We start from the raw sequence: 14,905 nt of genomic DNA on the forward strand, positions 1-14,905 counted from the left end.
GTCCAGGTTGATGCTTGAGGAAAAAACTGCCAGAAAAGTCGCTAGATTTTGACGGGAAATGCCAAGCCAGTTCGTGATGTGTTGGTCTCGATGTGCGAAGTTTAGTGATGAGGTGCACACGTTTTGTAGGGCAACAGCACGTGTTTCGAAAATTTCAAACTTGATACTGCCTTCAGTCTTCTTCTGTCTAAAGGTTAAAACCGTATTACCGGTGTCTATAGTGTAACAATGACATCCCGCTTGAATATCTGAACACATTTGGAATAATGTGATGGGTAAAAGGTGGATTTACCTTTCTAGAATGCATTTGTTACTATTCTGTTTAATGGGCTTGTGATGTAACTTCCTGATGCATTGCACTTGTTGACATGTAAGTTCCCTGAAGACCAATGAAGCAGCCATTTGAGTTAATACCACCCACAGATTTACTAGATAGGGCAGAGGTGTACAAAAGGCCTGCCCTGAGCGGATTGCGGCCCCGCCATCTTGAAAGGTTTAAGTGCTGCAGGGGTCTCGGGCTGTCAGTGGAAAATGCATGCTCTGCACTTGTAATCACTGTCGATTCTCTGGCCGACTTCTCCGCCGTTATTTACATTTAAGACATGAAAACTTGTGCTTAAGTCAATTCAGATACGTAATTTGATTTCTGAAGTCAGAGTTATCATGACTGTTGATCCTTTCTCCCTGTACGGCTGCGAATGGAGCGTAAAGTGGGGCTCTGTATCATGCACTGTCAATAAAAAAACTCATGTCATCAGTCAAATCTCTGGCTGATTCCTCCTTCCCACCCCCACTTTGACAGCGAAGGATTAGAAGGAAATGATCCCTCACTGAGCCGCAGCCCCCAGCCAACCGTGCCCACCACCCACCGAGGAAGGGCACCCACGTGCTCTGCGTGTGTGCCGGAGCCCCCGCCCACCCTGTGGCTGTGCTCGAGCACCCGACTGCCAAGAGCCCCGAACTGACCGGCAACGCTGCTTATGAGCTCCTCGTTGTTGCAGACAGCCAGCTGCAGGTGACGGGGAATGATACGAGTCTTCCCCCTGTCTCTATTAGCGTCACTGGCCAGCTCGAGGATCCCAGCAGCCCGACACTCGAGCACAGCCGTCATGCAAACAAGGGCTCTGGAGCTCATGAGCAGTGTTGCTGGCCAGTTCGGGGATCTCGGTGGTCGGGTGCTTGAGTAGGGGCTCCGGCACCCACGTGCTCCACATGGTTGGCCTTACTCGGCGGGCGGTGGCCGCGATCGGCTGGGGGCTGTGGTCCAGCGTGGGATGATTTCATTCTAATCCCACGCTGTCAAAGCACAGAGGAAAAAGAGGAATCAGCCAGAGAGTTGACTGATGACATAAGTTTTCTATTGACAGGAGCTCCACTTTATGCTCCATTCGCAGCCTTATAGGGAGAAATGATCAACAGTTATAATAAATCTGACTTCAGAAATTGAATCTACATATCTGAATTGACCTAAGCACAAGTTTTCACGTCTTAAATGTAAATAACAGCGGAGAAGTCGGCCAGAGAATCAACAGTGATTACGAGCGCAGAGCATGCATTTTCCGCTGCAGCGCTTCAACCTTCCATGATGTGCAGCTCAGCGCTCCAGGTATTCTCATTCTCTGTACTCTGGAACACATTACTGCAGTAAATAGGGGCTGGATTTTTATTATTATTATTAAAGACCCATATAATCATAAATTGTACAAATAAAAGTGACATGTGCCGAATGTGGTATTCTCCATGATGTAAAGGAAACTGTCCCACGGCGTGAAATGTACTAACATGAGTCAGGTGTACTGTGAGAAATACATTAACTGAAGGTTCTTGGGTGCTCTTTTGTTCAGATCTACTGAATTTAAAACTATCATAAATGTGTAGGCTTGTTGCATGAGGTGTCAAAAGTTTGTGCTAGACTGTAAATGAACATTAAAAGTAAGACATGCAAAATAGTATATGGGGGGGGGGGAGTAATTTAGTTACCAAGTAACAGCAAAATTGGGTTTTCCAACTAGACACTCTCTCATAATTCCTTACACATGCATATCTAGGGGCTTGTATTCTTATTTCTTGTGTTGTTTAAAGTATGTAAGTTCTCTGTTAATTTGTTTCTTCAGGTGCTTGGTATAGGTACTACTGCAAGAGATGGTATGCTACAAATTTCTTTATCAGTACCTCAAATAATGGCAGGTTGTTGGCCATTGCCTTAAATGATAATGAACTTAAATGTGTTATCTGTATTGTATCTCTGAGGTCAAGTAGGAGGTTTTGACTGATTGCATAACTGATTTGCTTAATACAGGCTGTCACTTCCTCCAAAATCAGTCTGAAGGCATCTAGATCGACTGATTCATCTGATTGTGGTAATAATAAAATACTCTCCGTAGCGCACTTGACACAATCTGAAAATGTTTTACTTAAAAAAAAAAAAAAATATCTAAACTTTAATGAAGGCAGAAAAATACTTATTCCACATGTACTTCTCAAAAACGAATTGGGTCTCAAGCTCCAGCCCTTAATCCATATTGTGACACCAGGGTAATGGCTCAAGTAGGGCATCACTTATTTGGATGAAATACGGTGGAGGCCGTGTGTGGCCCGTGCCTGCTACGATAGCTATGAGGACCCAACAAGAGCCCTGAACATGAAACTGCTAATGGAGTCCTGGTGAAACAAGTCCTCAATGCCAGAGGATGTGATGGCTTGTAACCCAATGACTGTCTGCAACAGGTCGTCAGACCCCTATCGTCTGGGATTTCCAGGCTAAGGATCTGTCAAGGACCGTGTGTTGGTGTGCACTGACATTCTCACATTAAACCAGCCATCTTTGGATCGTTACTAGACGTAGATTTTCTACACTGAAATCAAAATGATCTAAGTTTGTCACAATTCTAAAGCGTGGGCTCAAAGTGGAGAGGACCAAGCACGAAATCCTGTGGAACACCTTTTGAGGGAAAAGAAATTCCTTGTTTCCACATGGTACGGAAGCTGCACGAAGGCAGACAGACCGAGGCTTCAGAGGACAGTCAAAGCAGCACAGGGGATTGTTGGCTGCTCTCTCCCCTCCCTGACGAACATCTACACAACCCGGCTCCCAGCTTTGACCTGTTGTCCTCTGGCAGGAGTTACAGGTGCATCGAAGCAAGGACAAACACTAAAAAACAGCTGCTTGCTGAGAGAGCCATCATATAAGGTGCAATGTATGTATCACTCACTGCTGCTCTGCTTTACACACTACCTTTAATATTTATTCATCCTGTGTAATAAATACATCTCATATTCTTTCTTACATTTGCCCAGAGATTTTCATTGCACTGTCCTGTAGGACTTTATACTTATAGCTATTTATAATTTTTTTCATTTTGTCTGCACGGAAAAAGCAGCTCTCTCCAATCTTGTACATTGTATATAACGACAATAAAGGGCATTCTATTCTTTTCTATTGGGAAAGTGGAGGAATAAAAAGAGGGGAAAAAAAACAACTTGCATCTCTTAATGTTTGTGAGGTATATTATTCTATGAAAAATGTTGGTGATTCTCCTCTCAAACCCCAAGCGTCTTCATTAATCTTTTAAATTTTCATGTTATCCTGGCGCGACCTGTCAACTGGCCCCGCCCCTTTCTAGTTGCTCACGTGATTGACCGTCGCCCAGGTGCTAGCAGTTAGCAGCATCTGGTAATATTTTAAGTAAGGCGCAGATAATTTGTTCGTCATGAGCAAGTGATTAACTTAATTTCAGTGGCGACAAAGGAAGATAAGGAACTGCACTCACTAGCATTGTCTATTATTGCGTAAGGTAGCTGATACTAGAGGAAGCTAGTTAACACATTAGCTTTAGCTTACATCCAAAGTTTGACGGGCAGCATTAGCTAACTGTTAGCATACCAGTGAAAAAATAAGTTCTGTTAAATAAGCAGCACTGTAAATGCGTACGCCCTGGGTAATAACACAAATGTAACGTTACATTTATTACTGGCTAATGTTAGGTAAATGCCGGTGGTCAGATGAACTGCTAATGCTAACGGTGGCTATTTAAACTTAATTGATGCACATTCAGTTAAACGTCAATACGTGTCATAAGACAACACATAAAACTAGTTATTGGTGAGCCGCTGTTGAGAAAATATTTCCTGTATAACTACGTATTTTCTGCTTGATTCGGGCAAATCACAGAACCTAAATGATAAATATCACGATGACTAACCCAGTATTGTCTGAAAAACGCATGCTTGCGATCATTCCGGTAAACTTCATAATGCAACCACAATAAAATTACCGCTGGCTGGCGAACAAATACCCAAATACTTTACGATCTAGTTGTGTAAAGTCTGTACAGTGTGCTTTGGTGAATTATGTCTGGGGACGCATCTGATAGTAGCGATGACTCCGATTCAAAAAGCAACGAGAGCGCCTGCACCGTCAAACATCACATCACGAATGGTGAGTAGGATTTATCTTCACACACCTTCAAGAATAAAACTATTTTGATTATTGCAAGGCCAAGACCGCTTCTTCTTTTTTTCCAACACTATTCTGACAGTGTAGGTTAGTGTTGTGCAGTACGGAGTCAATTTATGACGTGGCTCTGGACAGCATTGTTTTAAAGGGGTTATGTTGGGTGAATTATATATTGATAATCTGTCGTGTTTAGCCTGTCTTTTATGTCCTGATGCATCGTCAAAATTGCACTGCTCATTTGGGTCAAAGGTACGCACCTCTTTGACCCTTGGTTGTCACAGTTTTAAAGTTACAGTACTTTGCATTTTTCATACAGATGTAGAACAAAAGACAAAATAAAACAAAACTGAAGTTCAGTTGAAAAGTTCAACAATTGGCTTGGCAAGCTGCAGTTTTTGCATTTGCAAGTTTTATATTGCATTATGTGTAACCACTTTACCAACATAATTTAGTGTTAATATTATAGCCCTTTTTATTTTGTCAGCTAAGTGGTTATAGTGCACTTGGTTTCATTGCAGAAGGTTCCTGGTTCAAATCCCACCACTGCCAATTTTCTTCATGTAACGTGAGGTTGCATCAGGAAGGGCATTTGGCATAAAATTTGTGCCAATTCAACATGCAGATCCAGCTCAGATTTACTGTGGTGTCCGAGTGCAAACAAGGAAGCAGCCTAAGGGACTTGTATGACTGTAAGTCATACACAAGCCACTAGAGCCCGGCCGATATTATCGGCAGATATAAGCCCTTTTCAAAGTACTCACTATCGGCCGAAATTTTGCTGATAGAACTGAAATAATGTTTGTGTCGGCAATGCAAAATGTCCTTCCACTGTTTGTCCAGTAGATGGAGCTCTGACTCCATTCAACTGAGAGCTGCTTACACCCCTGGTTAAATGTGTTCACCACCAGCCCCCGTAGTTCGCCATCACACTGCACTGATCAGCTGACAAAAGCATACAAGTAAGTTTATAAGGATGTTGTTTGTAATAACTTTACGATTACATTCACCCCACATTTCTCCCGTTTCAGTTAAACTCAGTTTGATTAACTCAGTTTATGTAGTAATGTGTCAAATGTGCTTCATTGCATCGGTCACGCTTTTTATTAAGCCCACGTGGTGTAGACCTTATTTCTAGCATGAAAAACTTTCGTTTACTGCTAAGAGGTTGAAACATTCAGATTCACTGGTCATCCGGAAGGGTTCTGGGAATTACTGCCGTTCGCCATTAACCCTCTGGGACCAAGCTTTACTCAATTGTAAATAACTTTTTAATGATATGAGATAGAAACTTTTTTTTTTTGCTGAAAAGTTAACTCCGCGGATCCACTGTCGGCCTTCTTGGCTACTCCTCATAGAAGATGTGTGATGATGTGCACAGTGTGAGTGTCCAGTTGGAATTGGTTCTCCGTCACATGGTTTTCCAAAATCCAATCGTAGGGCAGATTTACCTTACGTGATATGGCAAAGATCATTTTCAGGAGTGATGTCTTACTAGATGGCCCGTTTGAATAGCTCCCTAACTGCTCCAGTTGTATTTTTTGCATTTTTTGAACTTGAAAAGTCTTCTCTGTTATAAAGTTAATTAATATGAGGACAAAGCTTCAGCTTTTAGCTCATACCTTTTTTGTTAAGGGTCCAAAAAAGAACATTTTATTCATTAAAAAAAAAAAAATATATCGTCTGATTTATCGGCTATCGGCAAATCAGCCGATTTATCGATTATCTGCATTTTTTTTTCATCCAAATATCGTTATCGGCATCGGCCTCAAAAAAAATCCATATCGGTCGGGCTCTACAGCCACATTCGGGACATGTACGATATTGTGGGCTGTGCGCCGCCCCCCCCCCCCCCCCCCCCCAACTTCAACTACACAGATATATTCTCTTGCTATAAGAAAAACGAAGTGGTTACAGAGATGGCAGCCGTAAAGATAAATTTAGGGACTATTCTTATGCCAGCTGCTGTAACTGATGTTCTGTCACTCCATACTTATTGTTAATTCCTTATTAGTATAGTGGAAAATATCCCTGCCTGTCACGCGGGAGACCAGGGTTCGATTCTCCGTTGGTGAGAACAAGACTTTGTTTTTTCACTCCTTCATACCAACCAACATTTCTGTCTTCTGTCTGCACTAATAGCTGAGTATCCTCTTGAAGTGTTGCATTCTGATTTATATGGGTAAAGAACAGAGCTTCTGTGTTCTTTCTACTCCCAGCAGTGTACAGTCCTGGTTAGAATTGAGAGGTGATGGTCTAGTGGTTAAGCGTTGGGCTTGAGACCGGAGGATCCTCGGTTCAGGCTCGATTTCCTGACTCCCGAGCCTGACTGGAAAATACTAAGGGCTCTTGGTCAAGGTCCTTAATCCTCAAGTTGCTCCCGGTGTGTAGTGCGCGCCGTGCATGGCAGCACCCTGGCATCGGTGTGTGGGTGTGTCTGTGTGAATGGGTGAATGTGAGGCATAATTTTAAAGCGCTTTGAGCATGTGATGCAGATAGAAAAGAGCTATATAAATGCAGTCTGTTTAGAATTAACAGAACTTAAAATATGTTCAGAAATAAATTCAAATAAAGCAATATTTCTTAATGTAATCTAAAGTATATAACTGACTGTTCCAATGAAATTAAAAATACGGGCAGTTCTTGGGCTTTGATGAATGTACAGTAAATCATGTGCATAGCAAGTTTTCTTTTACACATATTAAGAAGGGTTCTAGCCTGCCTTTACCCATTATTGTATTTAAAAAAAAAACATTGAAGCACCCCCCCCCCCCCCCCAAATTTGCCATTGATGCATGATCCAGTGGTTAAGATTGGAGAAGGTGGGTTTGAATCCCACAGCAGGCAACATGATTTTGTACATGTAAAAGTTATTTCAGCTCCTCCCTTTTTGTTTGGGGTTGCCACAGTAAGTCCAGAATGGATCTGCATTTTGGTTTGGCAAAGGTTTTATGCTGGATGACTAACCTTATGCACCTCCACAGAAATCAGTCTTGAACCAGGAACCTTCTGTTTTGGAGGCAAGTGCACTGACCACTTGACTACCACGCTGCTTGAGAAGTCTGTATCACTGCTGAAATATGGGGCTGCCTGTTGTCTTAGGACGTTAAGGCGATCTTGGGTTATTTTGAGAAGACCAGTGACCCCCACCTCTGCTACGTTTGCAAATGTCATTTGATGCTTGATACTTCATGCGAAACCTCTTCAGAAAGTCAAGGATCATGATTAATGGAGACACCCAAACAAGAATTTTTGGAGTTGAATCTGAATTGTACTCTGCCTGATAAGTTTGCCAGTTATTAACTTCCAGTCAAATTGAAACATAGTTTCCAGGTGAAGAAATGAAAGAGGACCCGCAAATAGGGAAGGTACTAATGTTCTGTGTTAAAAAGGCTGGTGACACTTGGGGAATGCTGGAAAACTGTCTTTGTCCACAGATACTCACTGGTCATTGCATCAGATTGCCTCTCATTTGGGATGCGATAAGTGTGTTATGTGATGCCTCTGAAAGTACACTTAGACACAAGATGTTGGGTATCATCTCAGGTCAGGGCACCCTGGATTTGTTAAATAAATGGACAGTGTCCTGGTGTTCACTGCATGCATGTAATGAACTTTTAATTTCATGCACCTTTTTTGCCCAGTGTAGACCTGGAGGTGTGTCAGGAAGAGCATCTGGTGTAAAACCTGTGCCAAATCAGGATGCACATCCATACTGGATCCACTGTATGCTAACCCTGAATGAACAGGAGCAGCCAAAAGACGTGCAGTGACAGGTGCACAAAACTTTCCAAGTCACCGAATATGTCTTAGAGTTAATTTTCAACCATCTATAAGAGATATAAACAGTTAGGCACTGTTTGGGAAATATGTTTGAAGCTGGCAGTTCTCAAAAACTGGTTAATTGTGCACCCAGACTAGTGAGGAAAGCCAGTAAGAGACTCATGACAACAGTTACAGTTGGTTAACAGTATAGTTACGGACTTGGCATGGTGCAACGTTTGTCGCATCAACAGTTGCTGGTATCCCCCCTACCCCAAACAAACAAAATGCAGGCTTCAGTGGCAAATTGTTGCTGAAACTTCGTGTCTTCTTTTTAAGGACACACAGTTCCACTAATGTGTCACTGTGTATATGTAATTTTGGTTTGTGAAAGTATTAAGTTGTGAGTTGTTTAGTTTCTTTAACAAACTAGAAAAAAAAACACCTGTTTTTTTTTGTTTTGTTTTGGTTGCCATATAATAAGATTCATGCATGTCTAATTCGGTCAGAACTTCTACCAGTGAGGGGCGAGAAAATCATGGTTGGTATCACGAAAATGATGTCAGAGACAGGACACGTCATTCTGTGTTCTACCTTACAGTCACTACATACTGAGAGTGGCAACTACTAGCGATTTGAAGCCATATTTTTGGATCAAGCTAGGAAACAGTATCACTTCAAATCACTAGTTTTAGTTATTTATGTAATTTGACTTTTAAATTGGGCAGGGGGATGTTTCAGACGTCTGTGACTGACAAATGTTTATGGCTGAACAAGCGTTTGAGATTATTCCATGTTGTTTCTACAAAAAGTAATTAATAGATGTTTGACGATGTGTACAGTAGAGCTACAGAAGAAGAAAAAAAATGAATGGAGATCTTTATTCCCCACCTTTCTGCTGACACGTTGAAAGCATTATTGATTTTCAGAAGAATTGGTATTTGCTTGTTTTTTGCCTTGATGCTATTAGAAAATATATCATTCTGGCCTGGCATTGAGGAGATTAATAGACTTTTTTGTTTCTTTTTTGTCTTACGGGCTTGATAACACTGGTTTAAAAAACCCTTCTTGCATGGACTTTGAGAACTGATTTGGGTAATTTTGGGGTTCTGAATCTGAGCTCAGATTCTCTCTATCACATCACATTTTCTTGCAATCTGTATGTTCCATATTGATGGATTATGTAAAAGTTGCTCATTCACTCACGAGTTTGACACCACTAATCCTGCACAAAAGCAGCTTCCAAAGCATAGTTTTTAAACTAGGTTCATGAAATGTGAACAAGAGCCGTAATGCCATTCATGGCGCCAAAAAGGTCTGCAAGACTGCAGCTTTTGCTTCAGTGCTTGATACAAGAAATATGTTTTCATATCTCAAAAATGTGATGTAATTTTCAAAAACTAACACCAGATTCAGAATCAGTTCCCCCAAATTACCCAAAGTCCATTGGAAAAACTCCATGCAAGAAAAATCATGACCAGTGTAATTAATGAATCAAAATTATTGTTTTGACAGTACCATAAGGTACACACTATGGAAATAAGTATATTACATTCTTATAATAGCTTTATATTACTCCTTCACCGTTTGTTTACTATGCAGATATTTTATTTTAGTTTTATAGTACTTTTATCGTGCTAATTTTATATTATAATTTTTGTAATCTGTAGTCTAAATAACTGTTTATAGGAAAAAAAAAATCAATATTTATAAAAGCCTGAAAGGTAGCACCTACACAACACCACATTTTTCATAGTATATTTGCACTGTAGTATAAGTCGCACCTGTTTTCTATATTATCAGTGCTTTAATTTTGGATTTTTGTGCTTGTTGTAATGTACTTTTAATGAGTGGTATTTATTCTATGAGTTTATTTTGTTGACTGCATTGATTCATGGTAATGGCCAACTGCTTTGGCCATAATAACAATAACAAAACAAATAAAGTGCAACAAAGAGCTCATATTTGTTATTAAGACACGTGCTGACCTTTATTAGTTTGCTGAAAATGCACAACAGAATATGACCTCTTTAAAATGCACAAAATGAGGTTTCAGTGTAAATTTGTGTGACATCAGATGAGCTTCTGCTCAGGAAGTGGGTGCTCTTACGAAAGTGATAAAACCCACATGATTTTGAAACAAACATTGTAGCCTTTGGCCTGCAGTAACTTATTTTTTATTCATTAATAATAATAGTAATAAATAATTAATCATTTATTAATATGTTAAACATTTTCCATTTGTATGCAAAATGAAGCAAGTCAGATTGTCTTTTTTACTTGATTATTGTGAAACAATAAATGTATCACACTCAATTATGCTTTCTTGATTTAAATTTGATGAATTATGATTGAATTTAAAATTCAATTCAATTTATTTCATTTATATAGCACCAAATCACAACAAAGCTGTCTGAAGGTGCTTCACACAAGTAAGGTTTGACCTTACAACCCCTAGAGCAAGCACACAGGCAGCAGTGGTAAGGAAAACTCAATGCCGATGTCTCACTGGACCAAGAACCATCATTTGTCTTGTCAGATTTTAAAAGTAGGAACTTGCTAGACATCCAGCTTTTCGCTGATGCAAGGCAATCTTATAAGGATTTTATGTGGATGAGATTACCAGCAGTTATCGGCATGTATAACTGAGTATCATTAGCATAGCAATGAAAGGTAATCCCAAAATGCTACAGTGTGTTCCCAAGGGGTGCTATATAAAGGGAGAAAAGCAGGGGGCCTAAGACAGACCCTGTGGAACCCCAAATTTCATGTCACTAAGGTTAGATGTATTCAGGGATGAGATTTTTCCAGATTTGACAGTCCCGGGGATTGATTTTGTGAAACGTCTAAATCCGTTGAGAAAATTTTAGGGGGGGTAAGAATGCAAAAAAAAAAATTAATGCCAGGAGTACCTTTGTTTAATAAAATTGTCGTCTATTTAGAACACTGAGTGGTCTTTGTTTGTTATCGCCGACGCAGCAAGTTCGATCAGTCCGTCAGTCAGCCGAACGCGGAAGTAACGCTGTGCTGATCAGTGACCAGTATGAAGTAGGTGCACAATGAGCATGTAGTGTAAGGGAGGTAACTGTGTAGTCTTTCAACTTCCAATATTCGGTAGTTTTCCCTCCAACAAATCATAAAAACCGAGACAGTATCGAAGCGCAGTCGAAGCTATTACTTACGCACGTTTTCATTGGTTATTACAAAGCTTATGACCAATCAGCGCAAAGGTTATATATGCGTTTGTCCTTTTCCTTACATGTATGTTTGTTGACAAGTGTGTCATGCTGAAAGTGGAGAATGCTGAAAATCAAGTAAATCTAGTTATGAAAAAATATTTTGGTCACAAAAATACACATGTACAGTAGATGGTCTTAGTAACGGTTTACAGTTTGAATTATAGATATGAACACCTGACATTTATAGTAGTTTTTAATATCATTTTAGTGCAATTTGCATGTTTTAAAACAGCAAAAATGCTTTGGCTCCACCCTGGAGCCGCTGGGGCCTGCGGCCCCTGGACCCTGGCTTATTTTCCTCTGAAAATCGAATTTGCCAATCTCATCCCTGTGTATTGTTATTGTACAAAACACAGTGAAAATGACTGGTCAAGTATGACGTCAACCATGCAAGGGCACTCCCAGTAATCCCAAAATTATTTTCCAGCCTATCAAGTAGAATATGATGATCCACGGTATCAAACGCAGCACTGACATCTACCAGCACCAGAACCGTAGTGGTGTCCGAATCCATTGCAAGCAGAGGATCATTCACCACTTTAGTGAGAGCCGTCTCTGTGGAATGATATTTTCTAAAAGCAGACCGCAGTGGTTCAAAGAGATTATTCTCAGTAAGATAGTCCACGAGCTGCCATGAAACCACTTTTTCCAGAATTATAGAGCAAAATGATAATTTGATATCTGCCGATAGTTTTTCAATATACTAGGGTTGAGAATAGATTTCTTAAATAATGATTTAATCACTGCAGATATGAAACATTTAGGAACAGATCCACAAGTTAATGAGAGATTAATTATTTCCAGCACAGTCGGCCCAAGAGTGCTTTGTTGGTATAGGCTCAAAAAAGCAGGTTGTGTTTTTTGTAGACATTACAAGTTTCATCAGCACATCTAGTGAGATACTGTCAAATTCTGTAAATCTAGGTAATACCTCAATAATGGCACCCACCTCAATAGCAGGGTGTAGTGGCTGGTTAAGGCATGCTGGGATATGTTTAACCTGATGTCATCTATTTTCTTCTCGAAGTAATCCAAGAAAACGTGTGCTGTAAAAGGAGAGTGACTTACAGGTGGTTGTCCATGAATAAATGTTGCCACCATGTCAAACAAGAACTTTGAGTTATGCTTGTTTTTGTTGATCAAATCAGAGTAATAGGCCTGCTTTGTGTATATTTTGCAGTAAATATCGAGTACCATACTGTGTTTCTTGTGAATTTTTGAATGAATGCTAAGTCGGACACCGCAAAATCGAAACACTTAAAAAAATAAATAAATAAATTTAAAAAAAATTATTTTAGAATGATCTATAATCTATAACCTTATAATGCATTCTGCAGCAGTGACATTTAAAGCATTAAATCAAACTCTTCCTCCTTTGAGTTTATTTTTTACTTTCTAGAGTAATTTTTTTCCAGAATGTATATTCACTTGTCACATATTTAATATTGTACATCAACCAAACCACAACTGTATCACTTGAGTTAATGAACACAATTAAAATTCAACTCCAAATTTTATTCTGTTTGATGTTTATGACGTCATAGCTCGATGTACAGAGCTAAATGTGGGTGATTCTCACCTGATCTGGTAAACAACAAAGAATATTTCTATGCATTACAGTAGTGCCCCTTTGTGAATACAAACTTCATACGGATGGCACACATCTTTGTCTTTCCATTCTGTGTAATTTTTGTTGTATTCTTTATTTCTTCTTTCCCCTGTAGGGAATGTGTCTGTTAACTGTGGTCTGAATTTGGATTTTAATCGTGTTATTTTTCTTGTCTCATGTTAGCGAACCTCACAGGCCACACGGAGAGGGTCGGCATGGAGAACTTTGAGCTGATTAAAGTCTTGGGCACTGGAGGTAAATCACTAAGTGAACTGTCAGTATGAAGTGTAATTCAAGCAGACGTGATGGATTTTCTGCCCTCATTTGTCTGAATAAAACATATTTACTGTTTGTAATGTATCTGCTGAGACCAAGTGCCTGAAAGTTTGGCGTGGACCATATCTTGTAGATAACTCTATTATTAGATGTGTTCCACACTGAATACCTGCGAGAGCACCGAGGTGTTTCTGCCAAGATAACAACTGATAAGATGTTGTGTGCAAGATAAGTGTTTCACCTTCACAGGCCGGGTGCAGCATGTGCATCTGTTCTCCCCGTACTCATGTTTCACACAAGCCCCGCTCGGTTTAATGGTGTTACAATGTTTGTTTATTTTCACTTGTTATAGGAGGAAATTTGAGTAACTGTAAACATGTTTTTCTTTCTCTTGGTGTAGCTTACGGAAAAGTGTTTTTAGTCAGGAAGAACAGCGGTCACGATGCAGGCCATCTATACGCCATGAAGGTGAGATCTGGTGACTGGTTGCAGCAGTTTCAGTCATTATCAATTAAAACCTTTAAAAATTATTTCAAATGGATGGTTTGCTTTTTGCTTTTAATTTCAGGTTTCAGTTCTTACCACTTACTGTGTGTGTGTTTTTGCAAGCATTCAGTAAAATTTTTTGATTTAAAAGATATATATAATCAGGTTCTTAAGTAATTGGGCACCATTGCAATGGAGTTGAAGTGAAACTGTTAAGATGTGATTGTGGTACTGACTTTCACATTTAAAGGGCATGTCGCACTGAAATCAAAACAATTTCGATTTAGGCTGTTAGTGACCATCCGATGACTTCCGTGACCAGTTTTTTAAAGTATATGGCATTGGCAGCAAACATGTAAGGAGACTTCCGAAAACAAAGTACTCTGAGTACTTGGGTGTTTCCGACAGCTGACGTAGTTACTAGAAGCGTCCCAGCGTGTGCTGAGGCACAGATTAATTCCAAAGTTTACACAAGTGTGATGTGTTATGATGACTCGTTTTTAAGTGATAACTGTTCATTTTGATGCGGTCACGGTAAAAGCAGCATCTGTGAGAAGGTTTTGTGCACCTGTGGCAGTTAGTCATAAATGCAGCCTGTTAAAAATGCTAATAAGTGTTGTATATAACTGTGAAAAATCTAATATAGGAAACTTCACTAAGGTATATATTATATATTATATTCCATTTCTAAGGTGGAACTATGCTAGTATACTAAGGTATATCTAAAAAGGAAGCGTTAAATAGAAGAGTAAGGAAAAACACCTCCGTGTTGATAACCATTTGTAAAATCCAGGCGGCTTTTGATGGCTTTCAGTGGAGTGAGTATCTGAGAAATTGTTTAACAGCTGGGCATGTTCCAACTTGTCCTTAAGGCTTCCAACAGAGGTGTTTTTCCAGGCGACAATCCGTCCGCACGTCTTTCATTAAAAAAATCTCCTTTAACAGTGGAATATCCGGATAAAATGCTGAAACCGACTTCTTCTGAAATTTCTCTGTTCTCTCACGACGTCCTGGATCAATAGAGCCTGAAATGTGGAGGTTTTCAGCTTGAAACAGGCTGACGACGGCGCCTGGGAGCGC

General features: G+C 39.9%; 1 protein-coding gene across 1 annotated transcript in view; it reads left to right on the forward strand.

Annotated features, from left to right (window-relative positions):
* Positions 1-3,639: 3,639 nt before the first annotated feature.
* rps6ka4 (ribosomal protein S6 kinase, polypeptide 4) overlaps positions 3,640-14,905 on the forward strand; it is a 39,102-nt gene continuing 27,836 nt past the window's right edge. Inside the window, exons 1-3 of the mRNA XM_034177784.1 lie at positions 3,640-4,438; positions 13,247-13,318; positions 13,740-13,807. Coding sequence (XP_034033675.1) covers positions 4,351-4,438; positions 13,247-13,318; positions 13,740-13,807 — 228 coding nt within the window. The 5' untranslated portion in view covers positions 3,640-4,350. The remainder of the gene's footprint in view (positions 4,439-13,246; positions 13,319-13,739; positions 13,808-14,905) is intronic.

The sequence above is a fragment of the Thalassophryne amazonica genome, chromosome 9 (genome assembly GCF_902500255.1).
Source record: "Thalassophryne amazonica chromosome 9, fThaAma1.1, whole genome shotgun sequence".
Classification (NCBI taxonomy): Eukaryota; Metazoa; Chordata; class Actinopteri; order Batrachoidiformes; family Batrachoididae; genus Thalassophryne; species Thalassophryne amazonica.